Source organism: Nipponia nippon, unplaced genomic scaffold, assembly GCF_047370975.1.
Source record: "Nipponia nippon isolate SJK-2023a ecotype South Korea unplaced genomic scaffold, ASM4737097v1 scaffold_3, whole genome shotgun sequence".
Lineage (NCBI taxonomy): Eukaryota > Metazoa > Chordata > Aves > Pelecaniformes > Threskiornithidae > Nipponia > Nipponia nippon.
The window spans coordinates 105365914-105392134 of record NW_028262347.1 but is presented as its reverse complement, the minus strand read 5'-3'; the positions used below and the strand labels follow the sequence as shown (position 1 = coordinate 105392134).

Sequence of the window (26221 nt, the reverse complement as noted above, 5' to 3'; positions counted from 1 at the left end):
ACACTTCCATAGAAAGCAGCTCTGCGTGGCTTTCAGATTATGGTGAGGTAAAGGACAAAAGCAAGTGAAACCCTACTGGTAACTTGAACACAACCAGCTGGAAACTGCTAGACATATATGTTATCAGTTGTATTACCTCTGATATTTCCAATTCCAATCCCCAAACAGCTATTTCCATGAAACTCCTGCTGGCTTTATCTGCCTTCCCATTTGTGTATGTAAAGTGAGTCACGTACCTTGCCCTTTCTCTGATCACTAAGGAAGTCTCTGTGTTGTTTAGTAGTATAGTGAATACATGGTCAGAAGAGCAAGCTGTCTGGAAATGAAGCTTCACTGGTTTTTCTTTCTGCTCTCATGATAAGAAGATAGGGTTATTGCCCCAAGCTGACAGGGGAGAGCACAGCTCAAAGAGAGAGGATGAGAGATGTTTCCTGGAGATGTTTTTCAGCAGAGAACATTAGCTGGAACAATGTTGTGATTGCTCTTATTGATGAAAATTTCCTTAGATACTGAAATGTAAAATTAATTCCCATGACCCTATTCAGACCATTTAACACTAGATATGTACAGCAAGTGCCTACACTAGGAATCCAGGTTTTGTGTACACTTGAGACAGATGTTCCTGGCTTGAGCTAATTGTCCCTTGGAGGCACCAAGTTAGGAGCTTATCTCCTTCAACAGATTCTCTAGGGACCTGTGTTTCTACTCGAGGTACTAAATTGGATCATGTAAGCATTTCCCACAGAAACTTTGTAAAGGTATAGATCAGAAATTTGAAGGTTTGGAAACTTTGCTCTACTTCTCAAGACTTGGGCAGTGATAGGTAGAGGAACCTCATAACCCTGTCTCTTTCCCCTGTTACACAGCAAAGCTCCCCCGGGATGACAAGACCCAGATTCTCAAGCAGCACAGGCGCAAAGAGCTCGAGACCCGTCAAAAAATGTACCGGTGAGTTTCCCATAGCTCCCCAGAAGGTCCAGGGCCTGTTCTCATCAGGTCAGAGTTTGGCAGAGTATGTTCAGATTATCATATTGCTCTAATTACTGGTCTGCTGGATAAGAGAAAGCATATGTTACCATGTTGGCCATATCTGTTCTTTACTTAGATGGAATTCACTGTAAGTAATGATCATCCTGGTGCAAGTGGCATTACTATATACATGAACACCAGACAAGCCTATCTGGAAGCCTTAAGTGGGAATTCAGTGGTACAGTCTCTGTGTGGGCCCTCTGGCACACAGTTGTGCTTTCAAGGAAGATTTGAAGGCAGATTTCATTTGCCTTTTACAAGCAGTACTCCAGTTTCGGAACATGATCTGAACATGTCAGCTCTTACCAGAGATTTTTGGCTGCTGCAGCAAGCTAATTTTAGTTGTTTCCTGCACCAGGGTGCAGTGGAAGATCCGGCCCTGTTTGAGCGGACTGGAACGTGCTATCAGAACACAGTTGTGATACTCACCTTTATACCGTCATAGACATTTTTTCCTAATCAAGGTCCCAATGGGAAAACGCTATCTTTTATCAATGGGTAACTCCAGAAGGCATTAGACCTTTCCTTTTCCTAGATACATACTCTCTGTTAAAATAACAAAAGTTTCTTGCGCTTGCGTCTCCTTATCATGAGAGTAAGGATCAGAAAGACAGAGGGTCCATTCAGAAATGATTGATTGAGGCTTGGCACATGTGTTGTTGATATAATTTGACTAAGATCTTGCTTACAAATTATGGGAAATAGAGCAGAGGAAAATAGAGTTAAAAAAGAGACATGGTACAAAATTTTATTTACGCATGCAAAAAGGAAGGCAAAACCATTTGTAATTCCAGGGAAACAGCTATTTACAATTCAGATGCATAACTGATAACACACAATGCAGTCTGTGTGTGGCAGGCAGTTTGGACATACCATTGAAACAGTATTCTTTACAAATCACCTTCTTCTGTTTTGAAGTAAAAATGGGGCACAGTGCAAGAACATACATGGAAGAGAATGTGTGCCATGGCCATTAGGATATAAGACTCTTCTGAGGAGCTGAATCAAGACTACCTGCATCTCTTGGAGAGTTGCCTTTTGGAGGAACCTAAACACATGTCTGAGTAATTTTAGCTGCTGTATCTCAGTTCTGCAAAAATGTAGCCCCAAGAATGAGTGTGCATTGGGCACCTGTCTGTCTCTGTGTCCCCTCTCCTCCCAATACATTTGAAGCTACTGTCAGTTTCAACCGAATGTGACAAGTGTTTGGAAATATTACAGATATTAAGTTACTTCAAGTTTTGTGAAGGTAGGTGGTCAAGTAGATGCCTTCCATTGTACTTCAGGATTCTGTAGGGTACTGGTAGGTATTGATGTGGTATAAGTCACTGGTTTGGGCCCAAATGGGTCTGCCACAAATTTACTTCATAGAGTTGAGTCACAGAAGCAATGTAGGTAAAGGAATGACACAGCTCTTGTGCTGGTAAGGTTATATGGTTAATCTAGCCTCTCTTATTTTCTCAGCTGGAAGGAGTGGCATCCAGGCTTTCCCTTGAGCATCGATGCCCATTCTCACAATGATCTGCCTCGTGATATCCAGTTTGACAATGAGAAAGGAATTGACTTCATTCTGAACTACTCTAAAGCGTAAGTGTTTGTGGAACTTTAGGAGTTTTGCAAAATCTCTTTTGGGGCAGGGTGAGGATCTGATCACCTTTTAGGTTTCATTGACATCTCAAAATTGGATTCTTTTCTCCCATCTGGATCTGCAGTCAATCAAAGTAGGAAAGAATTGAAGGGATTTTTTTTTTTTTTTAAATATCAATATTTTAAGCTTTTCATGCTGGGAATTGACTGAGCCTCTGCATTCTCATTAGGCACTATTTTGGCTGTAGACGGATGGAGGAGGCACTGGTGAAAAGCACAGGAAGAAGGACTATTGGCACCTGATACCTTAGGCTTTTGACTTAGTTCTCAGAGTCGCCCCCTAGAGATACCTCTCTCCCCGACTGTTTGCGATAATTAAGCCTTTCCAGTCACAGATAATTAAGCCTTTCCAGTCACATACCGAAAGAAGAAGGTACGAACGCACCCTTGAGATCCTGCTGAAGAAAAGCTGTTCTGAGCAGCTTATCAGTTAACCATATCTGAGTGTAATCTGCTTGGGGCAACAAAGTCACTGTCCACCCACTTGCACTTGCCATGTCATTGAAAAAAAACGGAGTCCTGGCTGTTGGATGAGCCTGAATAATCAATCCTGCAGAGCTCTTTGAAATAGTATAGGATTAATGAGGCAAATAGGGCCTCTCTGGCCTGTGAGTCCCCTTCTGAGCTGACTCACATGCCCAGGTCACATCATACTATCTCAGACATCCCACAATACTATCCAATGGTGGGATAGTCTGAGACGAGACAAGACTGGTCCAAGATCACCCACAATTTCTACATCTGTGATTCTGTTAATATGCTGGTCTCTTCATATTTTTGAAAGGTGTTCCTCCCGTTATTTGGGTGATCAGATGGAGATTATATCATCAAGCATAGGCTGGTAAGAACTAGGGAGTTTAATAGCCGTACTGAGAAACTTGCAGGTTCTAATAACAGTGCATACTTGCTTATCTGAGTCCATCTGGGGAACTGACGGTGACTGAAACCTTACATGTCAGAGCATTCTTGGTGTTACGTTTATGCAGCTGAATTTCACTACCAACACCGAGTCAAATCCCATGGCTTGTTCTGAGATAATCTACCTGCTTGTTTTCTAATTCGGAAAATTGGAAGCTTCAAAGAACACGTTTTTTTCTGTCTGTATTAGCTCTGCTGTAGATTTCTCCCTCCCTCCTCTCTCCCCCACACTAGGATCTGTTTTTCGTAATGGAATGATGCTTTGTAACATCAGCAAATCTTTTTTCTTTTTTTTTTTTTAGTAGAATAAGTCTCCAGCAGGTGTGAACAGGGTGATGGGTGTGTTTCTGCAGCACATATGGCTGGGTGGTCGTAGATCTTTCAGAGCTAATTGGAATAAGGCAGCTGAATAGCTTTGAAGACCAGGGGCCTCTAGCTTTCTCTCTCGTACAAATTAGGATGTTAGGAGAATGATGGAACAGGTCGTAGAGTGCGTGCTTTTGTAGCTTTTTAATGCAATACTAGCTGTTGTACCAGAGAAGTGGCTGTGGGGTCACACAAGGAGTTAGATTAATGGTACAAAAGACAGACAGATGCTTCCTGCCCCCCAAACTTACCCAATGGCACATGTATTCCTTCAACTTTATATCTACATTTAGACTTCAGAAGAACCAAATCTCTCATCTTTAATTTGAGCCGGAAGTTGAGGTCCCTTCTCACCTCATGAAAGACCTTATTCTTCAAGCAGTCCTTTAGTATTCAGTGGATTCTTAAAGCTTTAAGAAGTTTTAAAGAATCTGGGGCCTTGACCATAGGTCCTTGGAAAAACCTTGACTCTGATGTTCCTCTTCCACAGATAAGTATTAGAACCCAGCCCTGCAGGGGCCTTTTAGTCAGAAGATAATGAACTTGAAAATGGCCATCAGAAATAGTTCTTTGGGAAAATAATTTAAAAAAAAAAAAGGCAAGAAAAATAAGCCAAGAAAACTGTGGAAGTTTACATAGTGTTGTTTAAAAGGCAAGTCAATTTTTTTATAAGGCCAGAAGAGATCATTCTTGATCTGTAGTTAGGACTTTAATAAAATGCAGGCCAGATTCCCACAGGCAGTTTCTAAGTTAAATTATCAGTTTGAATTTATCAAATTATCAAATTCGATAATTTCACTTTGTTTACCTCCCAGAAAGTGCTGGGAGGAGACCCTATGCATATCTGTGAAGTGCTCTGAGATTCAATCAGGTGGGACAACAGTACAACCTGTTCACCACAAAACAGAGCCAGGGGTGAGGCCATCCTGAAAAAGGGAAAAACCTGTCACAGTTGTTGTGTTGTGTTGTTGTGAATAAACCTCTGGCAAAACCAAGAAGAGGTTCCAAGCAAGGGAAGAAAGCAAACACTGTGCAGCTCTTCCTTTGGCCCAGCTTCAGGAAACAGTCTAGCTCAGAAAAGCCAAGGAATAACTCCGTTAAGGGAAGAGGAGAGGTGTGAAAACAAACAAACCCCATGCAAGGTCATTGGGATCTCCTCTTGTTACCCTAGCAATGGCATGGTATTCCAAACTTTTAAAAATCCTATGTTTTTCAAGAGCTGTTGCTTCTAGCATGGTGTTAGCCAGTGCAAAACAGCTGTTTCCCAGCTTATTCAGGAGATCTGAGTGATGCAGGAACATCCGAAAGTCAGAGATGACTGGTTTGCCATGAGTAGACATAACCAATTTGGAGGCTACATTCCCCTTCTAGCAATCCCACTCTGTCAGTCTGTGTACAAGTGAAACTTGCAAACAATTCGACAGAGTGCAGGGACATCTATTTTTGTCATTGGCTGTAAGGGCACCTCCCCATGAAGTAGGAACTGGAAACTTTATTGCGGATAGCCAGCCATTCTGCAGAACTGGTATGACACAAAAGAGATTTTTCGAAGGAACAGCAATGCTTCCTGCCTGATACATTTGGCTGAAAATCTAGACTGACGCTTTTGGTTGGATGAACTGTGAAAAGCTTTGGAGAATTAGTTTGATAGCCCTTATCTAGCTACCCTGTTGTGCTTCAGGAGCTTGGGACAACTATCTGCATGAATGGAGTGGAGATGCATGAGGGACGGCATGGGGTCTTCCTTCAGTTTGAGTGCAGTAGGAAGGAAGACAGGGAGGTGTGTTTGGAAATCCAAGCGCAGGTGCAGAGTTGCAAGGTGTAGCAGTGGGCAGGGAGCACCTTTAAGGAAAAATGTGAGAGCTGTGAGAGTTGTATGAGACTTAGGGAGTAGTGGAAGAGGGGAGGGGAAAGCCCTTTTGCTTGGAACATGCAAAACTGAACTTAGAAAGAGGGAGATATGTCTCAGAGATTCCTTCTGCTGTTGCAAGGTTGGATCTTTAGATGCTGTTGGCAGTGGATAATTCTGTAAGTTTACAGGATTAATCACGTGTAGGTAGGGATAATCCTGAAGGTTTCCAGTGCTGATGTGACCTACACTATCTAGCAAACAGAAACCCTCACCCTGGATTCTGTGCCAGAAACTATTTTGGACCAGTGTTGCATTTGGGCAGATCAAGTTGTACAAGCAACTCTGCCATTTTTACCTTGCTCTCGTTTCTAGTATGTGCCAGACATCTGAGAAGTACTTGATTTCTTGGGGAAAACAGGTTTTTATTTCCTAAGTCCTTTGGAAGCTTGTTCCAAGATAAAAAATGTGACAGAATTCCTTTAGGAAGTAATCTTTGAAACATCTGAGAATGAATGTATGCCTGGCATTCAGCAGGTCAGACCACAGCAGGTTTGTGACTAGATCCCAGGTGCTGTGCCTACTGCTTGGTTTGATCAGGCTAATAGTCCCAGGTAGGAAGAGCACCCTGGGCCGGAGAGGAGCAGTACATAGTGGTTCATGTGTCTAGTGTTTCCTAATCTTGGAGCAGTTCTGAAGGAGGGCAGAGGCTCTACAGGACCTTTAGTGGAAACTCTCAAATGAGACAGTCTCAAGTAATTCATCTCAAGCTGCTGAGTTATGTTGTTTAAAATAATTTAAACTTCTGGTTATGGTCATGAAGTTCATCTGTGATTCCGACAGCTACTATCTACCCAGAAAGTCCTGCCCAGTAGTTACCCTCCCTTTATATGATCATTCTGTGTCCCTGTCAGGTGTGAAGAGACCTCTGGAGAGGTCATCTCCGGTTTCAGGCTAGACAATTGCCTGAGTTTTACTTCCTAACATGCCTCCAGGCACCTCTTAACCTTGACTGCCATCTACAGCAGCAGAAATAGTCCATTCTACATGCACCCTGTCTGGGCTCAGTGTACCAGCAGCTCCTTTGTCTGGGTTATGGTCATGCTGGCCTAGAGCCCTCCTCCAGATTGCCACTTGCTGTTTTTCCAGGCTTTTGGTCCTCTTCAGCCACTTCTAATCCAGTTCTTTTTAAGGTGCTTCAGTCTAAGTTTACTGATTATAAATCCACCCTCCTGGGATTCTTCCTCCCTCAAATTCTGTTTGGCAGGATTTCCTGCAACACCGTGACTTTTCTTTACTCCGTTACCTGCCCTGCTTATACTGGTGAGATGTGTGTGCTTTTCTTTGCACATTTGAAGTGCTAGTGGAAAGGCAACTTTCTTTTTCAAATTCATTATTTGCTTTCTAGTCAAAATAAATGATTTCTATTTAATAAAAACAGGTTAGCATTTATGTAGCAATTTAGGACTTGTCATCTCATAGAAGGTGAACTTGCTTGACTGTGTTGTAGACAGAATACTTTGCCAAATTAGCACTTTAAGTCAGATGTTTCTGGCTCCCAGCCCCCCATGTTCATGTGATGTCTGCAACCAAGCGATTTGGTTCCTGAGGTTAGAGATGAGCATCAAGTTTAACGAGCAGCTCAACTAAACAGAAAGCTCTCAAAAACTCAGGCCTCGTGTCATAGGGATCCAGTCTGGCCTTGGCCACTTAGATACTTACAGCAGCTGTTTTCTGTTTAGGAATACTGTCTGGACTGATCTTGGGTTGCGTTTGTTCTGACTTAGTGCAAATCAATCTCTTTGTGTCACTGTACCCCTTTCTGAACTGGTGCTAATAATGATCTTAGCACTCTCAGCTGATGCTAACTACTAATGATGTGTGAAGCACTAGTTTTTCTGACTACAGTTTTGATATGTCATAGGTTTTAAAGCACTGCCATTGTAGGCTGCCAAGAACAACTCAAGAACAGAGTTCAGTAAATGCAATAGCAGAGACTGGGCCCTTGAGACACCTTTAAGGCTTGTGTGTAAAGGTATAACCAGCAAATTTAATTCTCTAGGGTGACCAATCTCACATTCCACCACTGAAAAATTTATTGTGTGTAGGTATATAAAAGGGTGGAAAAGAATGGGGAAAAGTATTGAGGAAGCTGGAGATGATTTTTTTTTCAGAGATGTTTTGTTTTGTTTCATTTTTAGGATGGAGAATCTTTATGTTAACCGTTTCATGCACATGTTCCAGTCGTCCTGGAGTGATTTTGCAGATTTTGAAAGGATCTTTGTCAGAATCAGTAACACAATCTCTGGTGGGTTTATCAGCATTTGCTCATGTTTGCATCGTAGAATGACTGATTAGTGGTCTTGTACATACCTGATTAGGATGGAAGTGGCTGACCCGCACTTCCGCTCTCCCATGTTTTTTCATAAATAAACTGTAATCTCAGACTGCTGATCACACCAGCAGCCTGCAAGTCCAAAAAGTGAAGCTATGATCTCACACCAGCTAAAATTACTGGGAATTGCTCAGTGACCTTCTCTGTCCTGAGCTATACTGGAGGCCAGGCCAGTTGGGCTTCTTAGTCCCTTTTGGCTTTTAGAAATGTATTTTCAGATATGTGAAAGTCCCATATGACAAATTTTCATAAGTATTTTGCATCTAAACCTAGACATAGCTTAGTGGGGGCGCTTTTCAGAGCATATTGGCTATTAAGGCATTTTTGAAAGTTTGATCATCTATGTTCTCCGCTAAAGACAAGTACGAGGGTGACCCCACTTGCCTCTTACATAGACCAGATGAAAGGCTGTTGCCTAGCGTCCCAGCCATGTGCTCAGTCCTGGTTGCACTGCTGCTAACAGTCCCAGCTTCTCGACCCTGTCCCAATATGGGGAGGGTACCACTGCATCAGTTCTGCTGTCATAACCTCACCTGTGGTTCCCCTCAGTCAGTTCTCGTGGGCCATTTGTGTCAATGACATGGGGCAGCTCAAATGCTTTTCAGTGGCAAATTTTTCCCCACAGGAGTCATTTTGACAGAACTCGTTTCAGGCATGAAAGCCCGTGCTGTTAGGCCAACAGATCTGCAGATGGGCTGCAAAGAGCTGGGAATGACCTGAGAGCTGTAACTTCTTCACCTGGTCCTGCTGCAGCCAGGATGGGCCATCAGACCACAACCTGAAGTACCATGGTTCTTACTGGAAATTAGTGGGAGCTAGGCCTGAAAAGGCTTGTGGCATTTATCCAAAATGTCTTCTCTTTTCAAAAATGTGTCAGAATTAGTTGTGCATACTGCATTAAAAGTCCTGCTGCGCTTGCCATTTCATACTCAGATCTTCTTACTAGAAGACAAAAATCCCTCTCTAAGAGTATGTATTGTATTCAGGGCCATTCAGTTTCTGCAGTATCTTTCATACTGTTAAAAACTCCATTAACATAATATTAACATATCAAAGACAAAATACTTCTTTTCTTTAACCCTTTTCAATATGAAATTCTTAGCATTTACTTGAAAACCCAATAAAAAGAATTGCAGACAGACATGGGCTTTGAAGTTCATGGTGTCATTTCTGCAAAGCAGGGCTGGGAAGCCTTTGATGTGTGAGCCAGACCCAACCTTCTACTATTCCCCATGGTTACATTATTTTACTTTATTTTACTGTATTATTGGATATAGTAGATACACAGATACTATAAATTAGTTAGCGTGTGGCTCCTCAAATGTGCGTGAATAGCCTGTTCAGATTCTGCAAAGGAAAATACTTTTCCCTCCTGCTCTGAAGTTCTGCTCCTCTTCAGGCTGCCTAAGTACCACTTAACAGAAATAACAGTAATTTCTGTGGTCTCGGGTATAAAAGCACACAAGGTGGCCAGAGCTATTAAAAACTAATTACAGCACTTTGTTACATTTGATAAGATTGCTTCCTAAAGTACTTTTAACACAAGAATTAGATATGATTTACAATTTATTTCATTGATAACATTTCCATACTCATGAGGAATGCTCCAGTTCTGTGAGTTTTAAATGGTAAGCATCAGTCTCAGTTATGTTAATGCAACTCTGAATCTGCTTATTTGCAAGCCTTGGCAGAAACAGGGCTAATGGAGGAGGTTGTTCAAGGCATTTTTCAGTCATGCAGTTTCTGTCGAAAGTGATGAGTCATTTTTTGTTTGCTGTAGACTTCAGATACAGCTCCAGACTCATTATGCAATTGACAGAGATGATGTAAATATCAACTTTAAGTAAACTTAACATTTTTCCGCTCTGTTAGAAAGCATTGTGAGTTTTGAGACTTTTTTTTAATTATCATTACATTCCTTCAGGCCTATCTTTTTCATCCTTTCACCCTTTGTAGAAAAATAAATTGCTTTCAGAAAAACTTCTGCCTCATCTGAAAATAGGGAGTAGTGGAGAACTTTACTTGCTTCATTTTTCCCCTGAAGACACCAATGGGATTTTTCATATTAATCATGTTTTTTCCGACTCTGAACTTGTAGGCTGAACTGGTGACATGACATTATGAAACAGAAAACTGCAATTGTCACAAACATCCAGTAGTACTACATATGTAATAGTAAGGAGATGAAGTACCTGAAACTATAAGTTTATTAAGAAGAGATGTTAATATTAGCAATTGAAAAATAAAGAGAGAGGGAAAAATGTTAAGCAAACAAAATAACCAGTAAGCAGTTTTACTAAGAAGCCCAAAATCAAAACCCTTCCCCAGGTACCCCTTACCCAGCTCCAGCTAAGAGAACTGCTCCAGCCACTGCTGTTCTTTCCTTACCCATATTGCTCTGTATTTCCCTTCTCCTGCCTGTGCTATCTTTTTTGCACTCATTCCTCTGTACTGCATATCCTGAGAATTTAAAGAGTGAGATTTAAAAATGTCATGGAAGACCTGAGAAGGTGGTCTGCAGATGGAGAGAGTATTTTTCATAAGAGTGGAATATTTTACTCCTCATTGCTTCTGTACATGTAGAAACAAATTATTATCAATTTAATTCTTCTCAAACTGAAAAGCAAATATTAGATTGTCCATTTAACTTAAGTGATTTTTCTAAAAATTCTATGGCACCTTTTGAATAATTTTCTCGCTACTTTCTTTAGTCAAAGTTGCAGTGCAGTATAACAAAAGGTGGGGAGGAAGGGAGGAATCCTACAATGCAGTAGGATATTCATGCAGTGCAGATATTGATGCTACAAGCTTGGTTTTCCTTTAGAATACGTGATGCAGCACTGGAAGGAAGATTTTATGTTTGGCTACCAGTTCCTGAATGGATGCAATCCTGTGCTGATCCGGAGATGCACACAGATACCCAAGAAGTTGCCCGTGACTATGGATATGGTAGAATGCAGTCTGGAGAGGAACCTGACCCTGGAGGAGGAAGTGAAGGTAGGGTTCTGAGTGAGGTTGGACTTTATCTGCTCCTTCTCATATCCTCTAACGTCTGAACCCTGTTCTAACTGCCTTCAGCCACATCTCCTCTCTTCAGGCTGTATGGTTGGTCATGTAAAAGCTGGTTGCCTCTGCAGACTGGCAACACTTCTGTTGACTGTTTTCACCTGCTGTCCTGGAGCTGCAGGCCATGCCTTTCTGCAGGTCCAGTTAAAGAGATGTCACCAGGAGGTGAAGGCCCTTTTTCAGTGGTTTTGTCTGAAAGGTTAGGGATTGACTGTTTGCCTCAGAGGGGCAAAAGACCTCTCCCTTTCCTGGTAGGGTCTTACCCTCTTGTCACCCACAGAGTTGAACTAACATGCTGAAGAAGGGTTGGCAAGGGTGGTGCCTTGCTTTTGTTTGTATGGTGAGCACAGGGGTCTCTTCAGCTGGCAGTGTGAAACTTGTTTGCATCTTAGTGTCGCTGCATGAATGCCAAGTACTTAGTTGCTCTTTGCTGAAAGGCTCACTATCAGGCTCAGTGGACACAGGTCAGGTAGTTTGTGTAAAGGTGCTTGCTCTCTCAATGGCATCAACCCTGTGCCACTATAAGCAAGGGCAGGCCAGTGGCCACAAGGTACAAGCTAGCCTCTGGCCGAGACTTCCCAGCCTTTGTTCCGAGCCTTACTGCTTGCACTCTGTTAAAACACATCAAGTTGTTTTTTTTCCCCCCCCCAGCAAGGAAACATTTTCATTGTGGACTATGAGCTGCTGGATGGCGTGGATGCCAACAAAACAGACCCGTGCACAATACAGTACTTGGCTGCACCCATCTGTCTGCTATATAAGAATCTGGAGAATAAAATTGTACCCATTGCAATCCAGGTGGGCTTACTGTCAGGATCCTTAAAGGGATACATTGCTTGTTGTCTCATCTTAAACATGAATGACTTGGGGTTTCGTATTCTTTTTGTATCTTTCAGCTTGGTCAAAAGCCGGGGCCAGACAATCCCATATTCCTTCCTTCAGATGCCACATATGATTGGCTGCTAGCTAAAATTTGGGTTCGCTCATCTGATTTCCACATCCACCAGACAGTGACCCATCTCTTACGGACACACTTAGTCTCGGAGGTGTTCAGCATAGCTATGTTCCGGCAGCTGCCTGCTGTGCATCCCCTCTTCAAGGTTGGTCTTGCATGAAGGGATGTATGGATCAGGGAGGTTATCACATCAGCTTGATAAACCAAAAGGAAGTCCTGGTGATAGCTCTGCTGAGATAGTTTGGCTAGCTGTACACTGCTTTGCAGTGCAGCTAGCCACCAGGACTTCCAGGACTTCAAACTTTACACCTGGTTGCTGATGAATTCAATCAGAGAATTTTCCTTCTTTCATTGTTTGTCCAATTTCACAGCTCTTGGTGCCACACATGCGGTTCACAATAGCCATCAATACCAAAGCCCGAGAACAGCTTATCTGTGAATGTGGCCTTTTTGACAAGGTAAGTAATCCCCTTTGCAAATCTTCATTATTCTTCATGATTCCATATGTGTTTTTATCATTTAACCCTCACATATTGCCTTGTTTCTTGACTTTTCTACTAAAGGACAAACATAACTAATATCACCTGAGAAACTGGCACACAGAACTGATGCCTTAAGTTAACTTGTGTCTTGTTGTCCTAAAGATGGTATCTTTTACCTCTAAGTAGACAATTCAGAATTGGCCAATGTCAGTAATGAGACAGTATCTCACTTACTCATAGCTGATGTGGCTTTGGGGTATGAGTATAGGAGTGCAAGGTAACATAATACAGACATACATCCCTGCACACAGTTAAGTCCCCAATTTCTTTTAAGTACTCAGTTATTCATCTTGGGGAAAGGTAGTGAGCAAAAGAATTTGTGATTGCAAAAGGAAATTTCCATCACAGAGAAAGACATGTAGATAAGACAGATTTCTAAGCCTGCAAATACTGAGTGTAGATTCCAGCCTGTCTTCTTGGATTGCCATAAATAGCAGATCTGCTAAGACTAAAACTCGGCTTCACCTGAGTCAGTGAAACATAGCTGTTTATCATGGACTGTGGTGGAGCTCTTGGGTCAAATCTGAACATCTAAATCTGACTGCACTGGTATTTAACATGTATCCAGCTCTTCCTCCCTTGGCTCCACCAGAAACAACATGCTGCATCTAGGAACCACAACAGGTTGGCATGCAGCAGTCTCTGTGACAACAGGCTAGCAGCAACTGGGAAGTTTGGGGAGGTTTCAGAAGTCCTTTCAAATAGAGAGCCTGTGTTTCAGGACAACTCTGTCCCCCTTACACCTCTGGCACCAGACAAAAGTAGCTTCCATGCTCCAGAGTTTTTCACCCAAGGAGAAAAGAGAGGTTAAATCCAGGCACCTTCCTTGTCTTCTGTACTCCACTGCTGACTGTGGAGACCTGGCAGGCACTCCCATCCCTTTGAACAGAAGCATAATGTCCATACCCTGTGCACGAGATGAGTGTGTGGCTAAGACCTGCCAGCAGCGATCCTGGAGTTCCAGAATTTGTTGGTTCCAATGTAGGTGAACAACCAGCTGGAGGACAATAAGTGTAAGCTGAATATTGCTACAACGCTAGCATCATATGCTAGAAAAGCAAAATTTGGGAGCTTTTGTGCAGTGATTATCTAAAGAATTTTGCCGTCCCGTTTGTTGTGGACATGCTGTATTTTCCAAATGTAATGTATACTTTAACCCTGGCTAATCCTCATCAGTAGACACCCAGCAGGACTGATCTCCTGGCTTAAATTCCAGGGTGGCTAACAGTAGCCTGCATCTGTAAACACACTCTCTTAAACCACTGTAGCAGCAGTGGGTGGTTTAGCAAAAGCCCTGTTCTAATGCGCTGCTGGCTGCCTTCCTTCACACACACACCAGCTCTGGAGCACAGGGCTGGCAGAAAGTGCTTTGGGTTCGATACTTCAACGTTGCTGTACTTTATTATGGTATTCCATTATAAGCAGGTGCTGTACCTATGGAGAAAATGTGAATATTAACAGTGATTCATGGGAGAGGTATGAAATCTCTGAAGTCAAAATGCACAGTTGCAGTAGACCTTTGCAGTTTGGTACTTGTTTGTGTAGAGGTGTGGTTTTCTTCTTGAAAAACAGATTCACCGGCATTTTGAATACCATCTCCTGCTAATTTGGAAAGCCAGTCTCAGCACAAAGTGAACATAATCTCCTACTGTTCCTGTCTTGCCATTCTTCCTGCAGGCAAATGCAACAGGCGGAGGAGGACATGTACAAATGGTGCAGAAAGCAATGAAGGATTTGACTTATAGCTCCCTCTGCTTCCCTGAGGAGATCAAAGCTAAAGGGATGGACAGCAAAGAGGATATCCCCTACTACTACTACCGGGATGACGGCATTAAAGTCTGGGAGGCTATAAAGAGGTAAGAGACTGTAGTTCTAGAAATGGCTAACAAAGTCACTGTCACAGAGACACGACTTCATTTTCTCTCTGCTCACTTTACTCTTTATCACAGCCTTGTGAACAGCACCTGGACTGTTTAGTCACATGGAGCCTTTTCCATCCATCATATCGCATCTGAGGAAAAATATATAGTCAAGCAAGCACTCACCCTTGAAAGACTGTTAGTTCCTGCTCTTTTCAGCCCTGTTTTCTTGCATTCTGTATTTCAGAGGCCCCTTTATAAGTATGTACTCTTCTACAGGATTTCACAGAGTCTAGTGAGTTGGAATTTAGCCCTGCAAAGGGAATTTCATTAGCTTTTTTTTTCAGCTATGCACAAACCAAGAGAGAACCCAGCTCTCTGAGCCAGCCGCGAGAGCTCATCAAGGTTCTTGTGGAGTGGAAATGTAAGCTTGTCTTGCATGAGAGAGTTGTGTTAAGAAACCAAATAAATTAGGCATTAACTGATTTGAGCAAAACCTTTTTTTAAAATGCCTTAAAATTGCAAGGCCCAAGTTTTGTCAGGAAAGGCAGCAATTCTGAGTCAGGAGAGGTACTTCAAGGCTGATCTACCATACAAACATGGCTCCTTTTCAGATATGAAACACTGCCTCAGAATGGAATGATTCATATGGGTTTTATTCTACAGTGGCATTTCATTTAACAATAATATGGGTTTTGCATGACATAAGTTGCTTGCTAAATAAACAGCTGTTTCTGGTCACATGGCTTTTGAAAAGAATGTTTATTAAAAATCAGATATTTTGTGTACACAAAGTAGGGGGTTTATAATGCAAGCATAACATTCAAAGTGTACATCGTTGTCTCCTGTGTTTTCTCTCTGTTTGGGAAGGCGTTATCTTGCAATATTTCCTGCAATTGTTAGTGTCCATTTGAGAGAAAAGGAAGTTATAACTTTTCTGCAGTTGTTTTTTTGATGTGGTCCAACTTTTGTCCTTTTTCTCTTTGCTGTGTTTTGTTGCCGATTGAGGTATGCCTTTTCAAATACCAGATAGTAATTAGTCAACTCATTTTAGTTCGACCATTTGTGGGTGTTAACTTAGCTGGAGGAAGATGTTACACTGCCTCAGACTTAGCTGAGAGATTCTTCATAAGTGAATAATTTGGTTTATATATGTGGGCAGTACCCTTCTGAGTGCATGATATCCTGACCCATGAACTCACAGTCATGCATGTATCTAGTCACATGAATCTCCTACACTCTGCAGGGATGTCAGTCTCCAATCTTTTGATGAAATAACTTCTATCCCGAGCGTTGCTTAACATATGGTAGGTGGCCTAGACTTAAGAAAGCTAATAAGGGTGTTCCTATAGAAACACTGAGGGTCACACAACAAATTTTTAAATCCCTCCTCTAATACTCAGCTTTTTATTTCTGACCTAACTGCAGGTAGATATTCCAACTCAAAATATTCCAACCCAAAAGGCCTCGTCCACACTTCATATACTAATTTATATTTGTATGGAAGGAGGTCTACAATACTGCCGTTGTGTAAGAGAAGGATTACCTTCTGTGTGCATTTGGCACAGGTGCGAGGTGATCGAGGCAGAGCTCATGCAGGGCATATTTATCACTGTGTGTTGCAGGATTTTTCTTTTCCTTTGGCTTCCTCTGGAAGCCAAAATTACTGAAACTCTTGGCGTTTATGCAGTTGTTTGTCTACCTCAGTAACAACTCTTGGCTTGGTTGGCTACTAGAAACCACATTGACAAATTTGTAAAGGTCTCCAAATTGAAAGAAATTTTTAGCTTATTAGGTGATAAATCTGTATTGGATAACAATTCTTGATCCCATCAGTCTGCTTCCACAGTCAAATGTTTCACCCTATGGGTTGTTGTCAAAATATTTAGCAAGAGATTATAGGTACCTGCGGAGCTAAGAGAATATCTCGGCATAGCTCAGTTAACCAGTGTCATGGTTTAACCCCAGCTGTCAACTAAGCACGACACAGCCACTCACTCACTCCCCCCCGGTGGGATGGGGGAGAGAATCAGAAGAGGAATAGTGAGAAAACTCATGGGTTGAGATAAAGACAGTTTAATAGGTAAAGCAAAAGCCGTGCACGCAAGCAATGCAAAACAAGGAATTCATTCACTACTTCCCATCAGCAGGCAGGTCTTCAGCCATCTCCAGGAAAGCAGGGCTCCATCACATGTAATGGTTACTTGGGAAGACAAATGCCATCACTCTGAATGTCCCCCCCTTCCTTCTTCTTCCCCCAGCTTTATGTGCTGAGCATGACGTCATATGGTGTGGGATATCCCTTTGGTCACTTGGGGTCAGCTGTCCCAGCTGTGTCCCCTCCCAACTTCTTGTGCACCCCCAGCCTGCTCACTGGTGCGGAGGTATGAGAAGCAGGAAAGGCCTTGACTCTCTGTAAGCACTGCTCAGCAATAACGAAAACATCCCTGTATTATCAACACTGTTTCCAGCACAAATCCAAAACATAGCCCCATACTAGCTACTCTGAAGAAAATTAACTCTACCCCAGCCAAAACCAGCACAACCAGTCTTTCAGTCATGAGATGGAAATCTGCAGGAAATCAAGCTTTCCTATTTTCACTGCTTTCAGAAATATTTCTCTTATCTTAGTGTTTTAAGAGCCTTTCTTTCTGAGGTGAATTAACCTGGGAAGCTTGTATAGAAGGAGGGATTTTGAGAAAAGGAACTGAACAGGGCAGAGATGTCTGCTGTATGCAGTGGGTGTAGGAAAAAGGTCTAGACCTCTTCTCCCCAAAAGAATTTTCCTGGGCCACCCCCACTTTGGAGTGTGCCACTTGGGTTTTGTGAAAAGGATGTGCAGTAGGAGGGGATCAATTATTTGAATGGTATTCAGGAGCAGCTTTAGAGTATCCCACATGCAGGGGATGGTGCTGGTATCACAATCTGGGAAGCCCTGTTCCCAGTGTGAGTGTCTGTATTAAGTGAAGAAAAGGATGTAGATGTGAGGACAGAGGTCTGGGCAGGTGCAAAGCCTTAAATAAGAGAATAAAGTGCACAGGACTGTTCAGAGGATGCAGTGTGGTTCAGCATCTTTTTGTTGGGGGAGGAAGTGATGCTGCAGTCAGAAATGAATCAAAGTTGCCTCTGTGCATTCCCGCTGCTTGTGGGAAGGAGGTAGGAGGGTGTTGAGACCTGCGCTTGCCCTTTTCTCTTTCCCCGTGCAGCATCTGCCTCCTCTGCAAGGTCAGTAGAAACTCTTCAGGGAGTGGCAGGCTTGTTTTCTCCTTTTCATTTTGTCTTGTTCATCTGTTCTTGTGTCTGCAGTTTTGCAGAGGATGTGATTCACATCTACTATGAGAGCGACGAGGTGGTGTGTGAGGACGTGGAGCTCCAGGCCTTCATCAAAGACATTTACGTCTATGGGATGAGGGGTGTGAAGGCCTCAGGTAAGGTATGATGGCGCAGCCAGGTCTGCAGCTTTTCAAGTCTCTGCTGACAGCAATGCTACATGCACAGCACGCCTTGAACTATTGGAGACCTTCTCCCTTCTTGGCCCAAAGATGCTCAGTTTTATGGGTGAGACCCTGGATCAGGCCCTTCCTCCCTCAGGAGGCAGCTCCTTCCTTTGCCACAGATTCTCACCATGAGCTTGGGCAACTCGTGTAATCTCTCTTTACACTGGGGATTGGCCCTTTGATCTTGTCTGCTCATGCTTTAAGCATTAGGGGAGGGGCTGTCTGTGTGCACTGTTGGAACCACCAGGCAGACTGATAGACATCACAAGGAGCAGCAAGACCCCCTTGAATCCTCTCCTCCAAACCTTGCATTAAATAAGAACAAGTAAGAACCTCTCCAGGAGTATCTTGCTGCACTTTGCATTTGTTCAGCATCTGTGTCATCATTGAGCTGTTCTGCTCTCTTCAAGAGAAGATACTCATAATTCTTTCCAAGAAATATTTTCCTTTGCTCTGTCTCCTCTCACTGCCTCCCATTTTCCTTCACTGAAAGGGTAGTCAGGCACTGTAACAGGCTGCCCAGGGAAGTGGTTGAGTCTCCATCCCTGGAGGTATTTAAAAGACATGTAGATGTGGTGCTTAAGGACGTGGTTTAGTGGTGGACTTGGCAGTGCTAGTTTAGCGGTTGGACTTGATGATCTTAAAGGTCTTTTCCAACCTAAACGATTCTATGATTCTATTTCTTGCAAACCATTACTTGGCTGTGGGAGCTCTCACCCATAACACGGATCTGTTCTCCCACCTGAGTTAACACTCTCCTGTCTCCCTAAACACGTTTTTTAATTCCACTCACATTTTGTCCAAGCACGTTTTCAGGAATTTATACAGGTGGGTGGGGATTATTCATACTGTCCTGACTGATTTACATCTGGCAACACGTGTTGGCCAGTGATCTGGGGCAGATGGCTTTCGCACTGCATGCACACACGTTTGTGTGTGAGACCTCCAGGCAAAACTGTAATGTTTCCACGGTATGCACAGATTACCAGCATGCGCTGGTATATAACAACCTCCTGGGCTCTACCTGCCTGGACAAGCAAAGGATTGGGGGACACCTAGTTGTTATAATTTTTTTTGTCTAGTTGTCTCTTAGGAAAAGTTTAGAAATGGCCTGCTAGTAGGAACTTCATGCTTGACCTAGGCATCTTGATACGGGATAAGTACTGAGCCTTTCCAGGGCTACAGCTGGGGTGGGATGCTACAAGTGCCACTGGTGGCAGGACTGCCACTACAGGTGGGAAACCTGCCAGGCCTGCAGCATCCCTGTCTGCACTGCTGCCACTCCAAGGGCTGGGGCAGAGAGCAGGGTGACTTGGCTGGGTCTGTAAAGAATGGAAGGAGGGTAAAATGGGGGAGGCTGTTGCACCCGGGGCTCCCCCCTCCAGTCTGGGAGGGCTGCTCTGACTGAGAGCATGCCAACCCCCTTTAAAGACAAGCACAGTGTGCTTAGGATAGCAGAACACGTGAGGGGATGGTGCACCCTCTCCTCTTTGGGCTTGGTGGCTGGCCAGAGGTACCATGTACCTCTTTCCCCTCTCAGGTTGAGTTCACATCTGCATCAGGTTGGTGGTGGAGATGTGAAGCAGCTGGCACAGGGTGCTGACAGGTCTCCAGGTATCCGAGGACCTGTGGTCACATTGGGCTGGGACAGGGAGTGCAGCACAGATGTAGTGGGGATAGGAGAGATACAGGCTTGGGCATGCTTTGGTAGCAAAATATTTCCCTAGTCCCTGACTATTCCCTTCTTTCTTTATATAGCTCCATTTGATTATTCCCCTTCAAAGACAGCTTAATGCAACTATTTCTGTTCCTCATTCGGTTGTTTCTCTTTCAGAAGTTCTCATTTCCTCACTTCCCATTTCAGCAAATAAGCTCTCCCTGCACTCTTTCTCACAGTGCACTTGATCACTGAGCCTTGGGCCTTTATAAATACAAGCACATGGTCATTTGCTCTTTGGCATGAACCTTCCCTGCTTGCACTGCAGACTGAAGAAAAAGGGAGAATCTGAGGCCGCTGCCCTGTGGACTCTCTGGGTTCCTTGCTGCAGGGTAGGTAGGGTAGGAGGACAGGGATACAGTATTTTTTAAAGGCGTAATTATACCTTGCCTTTCCCTTAAGGAATGCCACATACTTTGCAAACAGTGGTGATGCCTCACAAACCTGTATGAGGTAAGGCAGGATCACTCTGTTTTTACGGCTGGACAGCCAAGACACAGAGAGGTTGAGTAACTCCTGTTAGACCACACAGCAAGATTCAGAAAAAGAATGCCCCGCTCTTAAGTGACTGTCCTCTAACTCATACCTTTTGAGTAGCTGATTACTACTGGGTAACTGGGTTACTTTATAGCTGGGTTACTTAAGTTTTTCTTCTCCCTCATTTAGGGTTTCCTAAGATGATCAGGACACGAGAGAAGCTAGCAGAATATCTCACAGTGGTAATATTCACCACATCGGCCCAGCATGCAGCTGTGAATTTTGGTCAGGTAGGAATTTCTGGGAAGACTGTTCTTCTTTCTGGGCTGGGAGATGCATCTACCAGGGCAAGGACTGAGAAATGTTTTTTAGTAGATGTACGGACATTACATTACTCTTTCTGGTCAAAATAACTGCAGAGCCATCTGTAAATCCCCATGAAGCCTGTGGAAACTGAATTATTTTAGAAGCTGAGAAAGGTATTTTGACTCCTAAATAGGTACTAAAGCTCCAATTTAGGGGTTCTAGCTTGTATATTTTAGTTTTAATGATTTTATTATGGGGAACAATTTTTTTAAACATTTAAATGGGTCGCTAGGACCCCTTTCAGAAATGCTGAAGGGTTCAGGCACACAGTCTAGCTACCATGCCTTCCAGACACCACCTGAACTGCCTGGATATGTGCTGGTAGTCTGTGGCACATTCTGCAATGAGTTCTGCTAAGTGGCTTTGCTTTGCATTTGCTGTGAGTGCATTCACAGGTAGCTACCGTGGGTTGTTGTTGTAAGCTGTGCTAATTTGGCAGCATGCCTGTGCTGAAGCAGCATACATGCCATTTTGCAATGTAGCTTAGGGAACATGTGCAGCGTAGCTCAGTGCTGTGACTGCAGTTCGTGTAGCTGCATACTCAGTCTGTCTTTGAGTTGGTGCAGCTGGCTATTTCCAACAGCTCAGTCCCAGCAGTACAGCAATCTAGATGGCCTAATGGAGCATTTACCAAGGGTCCTGAGTTAACTAGTTGAAAGCTGCCTTGCACATCTGCAGGACCTCCACTTCTACCTTCTGCAGCAGCACAGACAATCCTCTACAAGGTAAAGTCTCACTGAAGTCAGTGGGACAGGAGTCCAGATCCTCATGATATCTAGGTGCTTAACTCCCACTGACATACATGGAAATTTGAAGCAGTACATCTGCGAGGATCTAGGCATTGGTCACGTACGGTCAAGTTTTCAAAAGCACCAATGTGCTTAATATTCCAAATGCATGGAAAGGGAATTCCTGCTCATTTCTTGAGTTTGCGAGCCAACTGGTAACTTTGAGCTTCCTTTGTGATGTTTAATGTGCTGCATACTGATACCCTGTGTTACCCCTGCCTGCCTTTACTGACATATAGTATACTGAAACTATAGTAACAGCCTGCCTTTCAAATGCTGTTTCTTCCAACATCAAGGCATTTTGGAAAGCAGAGTTCACAGCCAGAAGCAAATCTCTTTGTCAGGTTATATTGCATAGAGCTTCTTCAACGAGTGGGTGGTCGGTCACTGAAACAGGCTCCTCAGGGAAGTTGTCATGGTGCCAAGCCTGTCAGAATTCAAGGAGCATCTGGACGACGCTTTTAGTTGGTTTAGTTTTAGGTAGTTCTGCGAGGTGCAGGGAGTTGGACTCAATGATCCTTATGAGTCCCTTTCAACTTGAGATAATCTGTGATTCTATGAGCTTTTTTTTGGCACGTGTTCTGGCTTCAGGCATGAATGATCTCACAGATAAGCAGGGAGACCATCTTTTCTGTGGTAATTTTTCCCAAACACATCCCACATCACTCTCCATGTTGACCCTCCTGTCCACCCCTGCGGCTCAGGAGCCCTGGAGCGGGTCTAGAGCCAGGTGTCAAATGAACCTAGACCGTTCCTGTGCCACATCCATGACCAGGGACCTCTGCAACTATTCACTTCTAACCTGTCATTACAAGTGATTGATTACATCTCCCAATCTGCTCCTCAGGAAATCCTGAAATTTTGCAGATAAAAGAAAAGAAGATTTTCTTTCTTGTAGGTTTTTTATCAGAGGTTGCCTCAAATTATCAGAAGAGATCTTTGTTTAATAAAATAGCGAAGTCCTTAGCCTGGCTGGTGAATCTGGGCTGTGTAGCACATGCCTGTGGTTAGCAGAATAACTGCTCCCATTAAGGCAACACAAGTCCCTCCCTGGTGAGATCCTAAGAAAGACAGTAGGGACTTCCTTGTCTCCTTCAGTCCTTCTCTAGAGCATGTCTCTGTCCTTTAGTTAGTATCTTCTCTTTTTGAGAGGCTCATATTACAGAAGCAAACTCCCTGGTGTCAAGACTCCTGATTTTCTTTCCAGTGTTCCACTGTAGCCTTTCACTGTGCTGTCTTGCTTTGTTGTGCAGTATGACTGGTGTTCCTGGATTCCCAATGCCCCACCAACAATGCGCCGCCCTCCTCCGACAGAAAAGGGGACAGTCACCATCGAGCAAATTGTGGAGACTCTGCCAGACAGGGGACGTTCTTGTTGGCATCTTGGAGCTGTTTGGGCCTTGAGCCAATTCCAGGAAAATGAAGTAAGTCTACCTCCCTTCTCTAGTTGGTGGAGATGTAGGTGAGACCACAAGGGCCATGGCAAGACCACACAGACTCACGAGATTGTAGCGCTGCTCTATTGACTGGACTATGTTTGCCTTTCTGTGGAGATGTGTCTGTCGTGTGGGTTTGCCCTTGTTCCACCAGATGCAAACCAGCTCTGAGCGAGAAGTTGTATTTTTACTCTGAGGCCGCGTTTCAGCCAAAACGAAAGCTTCTAAGCTCAAGTATGGCATTGCTGAGTAAGGGTGCTGGTGTGGGAAGAAGAGGGCTGCAGAGGCACAAGGGTTTTCTCCACTCTTTGCCCCAGGAGTGCTGGTGGAGAAGCTACAGCACCGCTGTGTCGCCATGTCCTGTCTCTTTAGAAAATCTGCCCCAGTGCCACGTGGACTACAGTTGTGTCTTGTGCCTGTCTGGTGTGGAGTGCAAACAAAACAAGCCTACAGGATGCTTTGCAAGCATGGTCATTTCGCTCATGTAAAATGAGATTGTAGGTAATTGGTTGTCTCACCCAAGGGCTGTGTCTGAAGGATATGTTTTGAAATCCCTAAATGGAAGATGATGGACAGAGAGTACATCTGAAGTTTGTCTTTAAGAAGAAAGCAGATTTCAGCTGAGAAACTAGTAGTATGGGTAGTATCATGGGAAACAGTTACCTAAAGCAGGTAATATGCCAGTATTCAGGGCACCCTTAGAGTCCAAGCTGACTAAAGCAACTGTCAGGCTGAACTTTGAAGGACAGTTTTAAGTCAACATAAACTTCCACTCTCACTAAAAGAAGCAGTCATCTTCCTTTTTCATCCCTGGCTGTTCATTCCCTACCCATGCTGTCCTTTTCTTTAGCAGCACAACTGTTTGAGTGGCTACGCAGAGATCTGGTTTGGGAAGCTGATCTGGCTGACCACTAGCCTGAAGAAAAGTGCTTATTTTTCAGTGGATCAGCTCCCTGCAGGTGGAGGAGGTGCCACATAAACACCTGAACCAGCACTACAGAAAGATACAGGGATGAAAAAAGGGTGGAGGGAGAACGGGACAGCATCTTTCATTGGCAGTGCCAATGGAGGCTAGCTTAAATATTGATAGTACTATTTTAACAGAAGCATTTGTGAGGCTCTGGATGTTGTTCTGCTGGATGACATAATGTTGAAACAGAATAGCCTTTGCTTTCTCAAAACATGATTTCTCGGTGTTTTTCAATTAGCTCTTTCTGGGCATGTACCCAGATGAACACTTCGTGGAGAAACCGGTGAAAGAGGCTATGGCAAAATTCCGCAAGAATCTGGATGAGATCGTCAATGCCATCACTGAGCGCAACAAGAACAAAAAGCTTCCTTACTACTATCTTTCCCCAGATCGCATTCCCAACAGTGTTGCTGTTTGAGCAGATAGATATCCAGGAGAGTTTGGAGGCATGTAAAGCTAATGATGCTTTCCTGTTACATATGCTTCTTTTCCAATGAACTTTCAGAAATGGATAAAATAAGAAAACCAGCCTCTCCATCAGAGCTGACCCATAGTCTATTTGGACTTTGAAAACAAATTTGATTATGACTGATCTTGCAGACAAAGTCTAGTTGACAATCCACTAGGTTAACTTTGTTACGAGTTGATTTTTCCAAGATTTTTAAATTAATCTTAGAATCAATATCCATGTTTCTGTTACATTTCCTTCTCCTGGTCAAAACAATACAATCACAGATTCACCTATCTTATTCAATGAAAATAGTATCACAAGCAATAAGCAAGTCATATCTTTAAAATCCTCCCTACTTTTAATAGATGACACTGGTGACATATAAAAGTATAATCTTTAAAGTTTATGTATTGTTTTTAATCTGATTAAAGCAAACATTAAATATTTTCACTACAGCGGCGAATGTCCTAATCAGGATGAAGGTATAAGCAGGACATTTTCTTAACATAGCTGATGGGTTTTTATTATTTTCTTACCGAGTTCATGTGAAATGAGATAGCCTGGTTCCTAGGAGATGAAAATTTTGTACCTACATAAACTTATATATTTTCTACATAAAACTAGCAAGGTTTGTTTTAGCCTCTGCCAGCAGAGTTTGATGTCATTCATATGTACAGACAAATGTTCTGCTTAGCACAATGGCAATGAATGCAGACCTAGCAGTGCTTATGCTCAATTTCTGTTTCATTGCTGGGGCTACTGGTTTTTGTGTATAGTTTCTTCTGGTTTGTGGGGGACGAAGAGGCTACTTTGTATAATGATAAAAATTGTGGAGAAGTGTTAATTGACAGCTTCTAAGGGGAATCTTCAGATTTGGCCAGTTAAGCATAATTGGCGTGTTCCACCTTAGAAACAGCTGAGTTTTGTCTGTTTTGTTTAGAGGTGATTAGGTTCAAGTACTTGGGCTTTGCTTGAAGTTGAGAGAGTCACTGAGATAATGAAAGCAAAAATGAGGTTTGGGAAATTTAGGAGTAGTAGTTTTGTTAATAACAATTTTGGTTTATTTTTCCTGGAATTTGTTCCTTGTACTAGCTTTGCCACACTGCAGTGTGTTTTCTCAATAGATAAGAAAGCTTCTTGTGCTAATAAAAGAAAACTGAACAAGAGCATCTAGCTTTTATTTCTTAACTCATTATCTAATGCTGTATGTCTCGAAAACTTTGCAGGAATAAGCATAACGTGCTGTGTAGGGAAATGAAGCTCCTACACTTTGAGAAATACAGTTTTTTCTATCAGTCATTCATGTGTGATTTGGAAAAGAGTACCACTAAAATATTCATCCCTTCTGTTTCCTATGAAACACAGATGTGGAAGCACAACTGATTTTAGACCCTTTACAGCAGACTGATTCCCTTTTTCTCCCCCCAGCTAAAGAGTTCCAGCAAAAATGTGGAAGGTTAGACCACTTCCTGTTACTGAGGAAGTACATTTAAGACGTGTACATCTTCCTTTTTCTGCAACCCATGAGAAGTGATGACTCTAGGAGCTGAGGCATGCAATTCTATAGCAACACTGGAACAGGACTGGGGGATCAGAGACCATAATATATGAGCCACAAAAAAAAAAAAAAAAAAAAAAAAGGTGCAACTGAAATGCAAAAGGCAGAAAATGCAACAAGCTGATGCAATATATCCAATATGCCAGCCCTAACACTTGTTCTTCCCCCGGTTACAGCGAATGTCCTCTTGCCTCAGCTTTCAAATGATAATGATCTGCACAGTTAAGTATCTGCCTAGAAAATGAAATATGAGAAGAGAGTCTGATGGCTGTTTTCTTGCATCTGTTCCCTCTGCTCTAGCCTGTGGACCTGGGATACAAGTAGGGTTGATGGGA

The 26221-nt window shown here is 43.1% G+C and overlaps 1 protein-coding gene across 2 annotated transcripts in view; it reads left to right on the top strand.

Moving 5' to 3' along the window:
* ALOX5 (arachidonate 5-lipoxygenase) overlaps positions 1-25494 on the top strand; it is a 35012-nt gene extending 9518 nt beyond the window's left edge. For both annotated transcript variants that reach the window (XM_087767037.1, XM_087767038.1), the window contains exons 3-14: positions 867-948; positions 2494-2616; positions 8011-8117; positions 11029-11201; positions 11922-12068; positions 12167-12370; positions 12597-12683; positions 14445-14623; positions 17933-18054; positions 20507-20607; positions 22725-22895; positions 24116-25494. In XM_087767037.1, the coding sequence (XP_087623163.1) occupies positions 867-948; positions 2494-2616; positions 8011-8117; positions 11029-11201; positions 11922-12068; positions 12167-12370; positions 12597-12683; positions 14445-14623; positions 17933-18054; positions 20507-20607; positions 22725-22895; positions 24116-24295 (1676 nt within the window). In that variant the 3' untranslated portion in view covers positions 24296-25494. The remainder of the gene's footprint in view (positions 1-866; positions 949-2493; positions 2617-8010; positions 8118-11028; positions 11202-11921; positions 12069-12166; positions 12371-12596; positions 12684-14444; positions 14624-17932; positions 18055-20506; positions 20608-22724; positions 22896-24115) is intronic.
* The last annotated feature ends 727 nt before the right edge of the window (positions 25495-26221 follow it).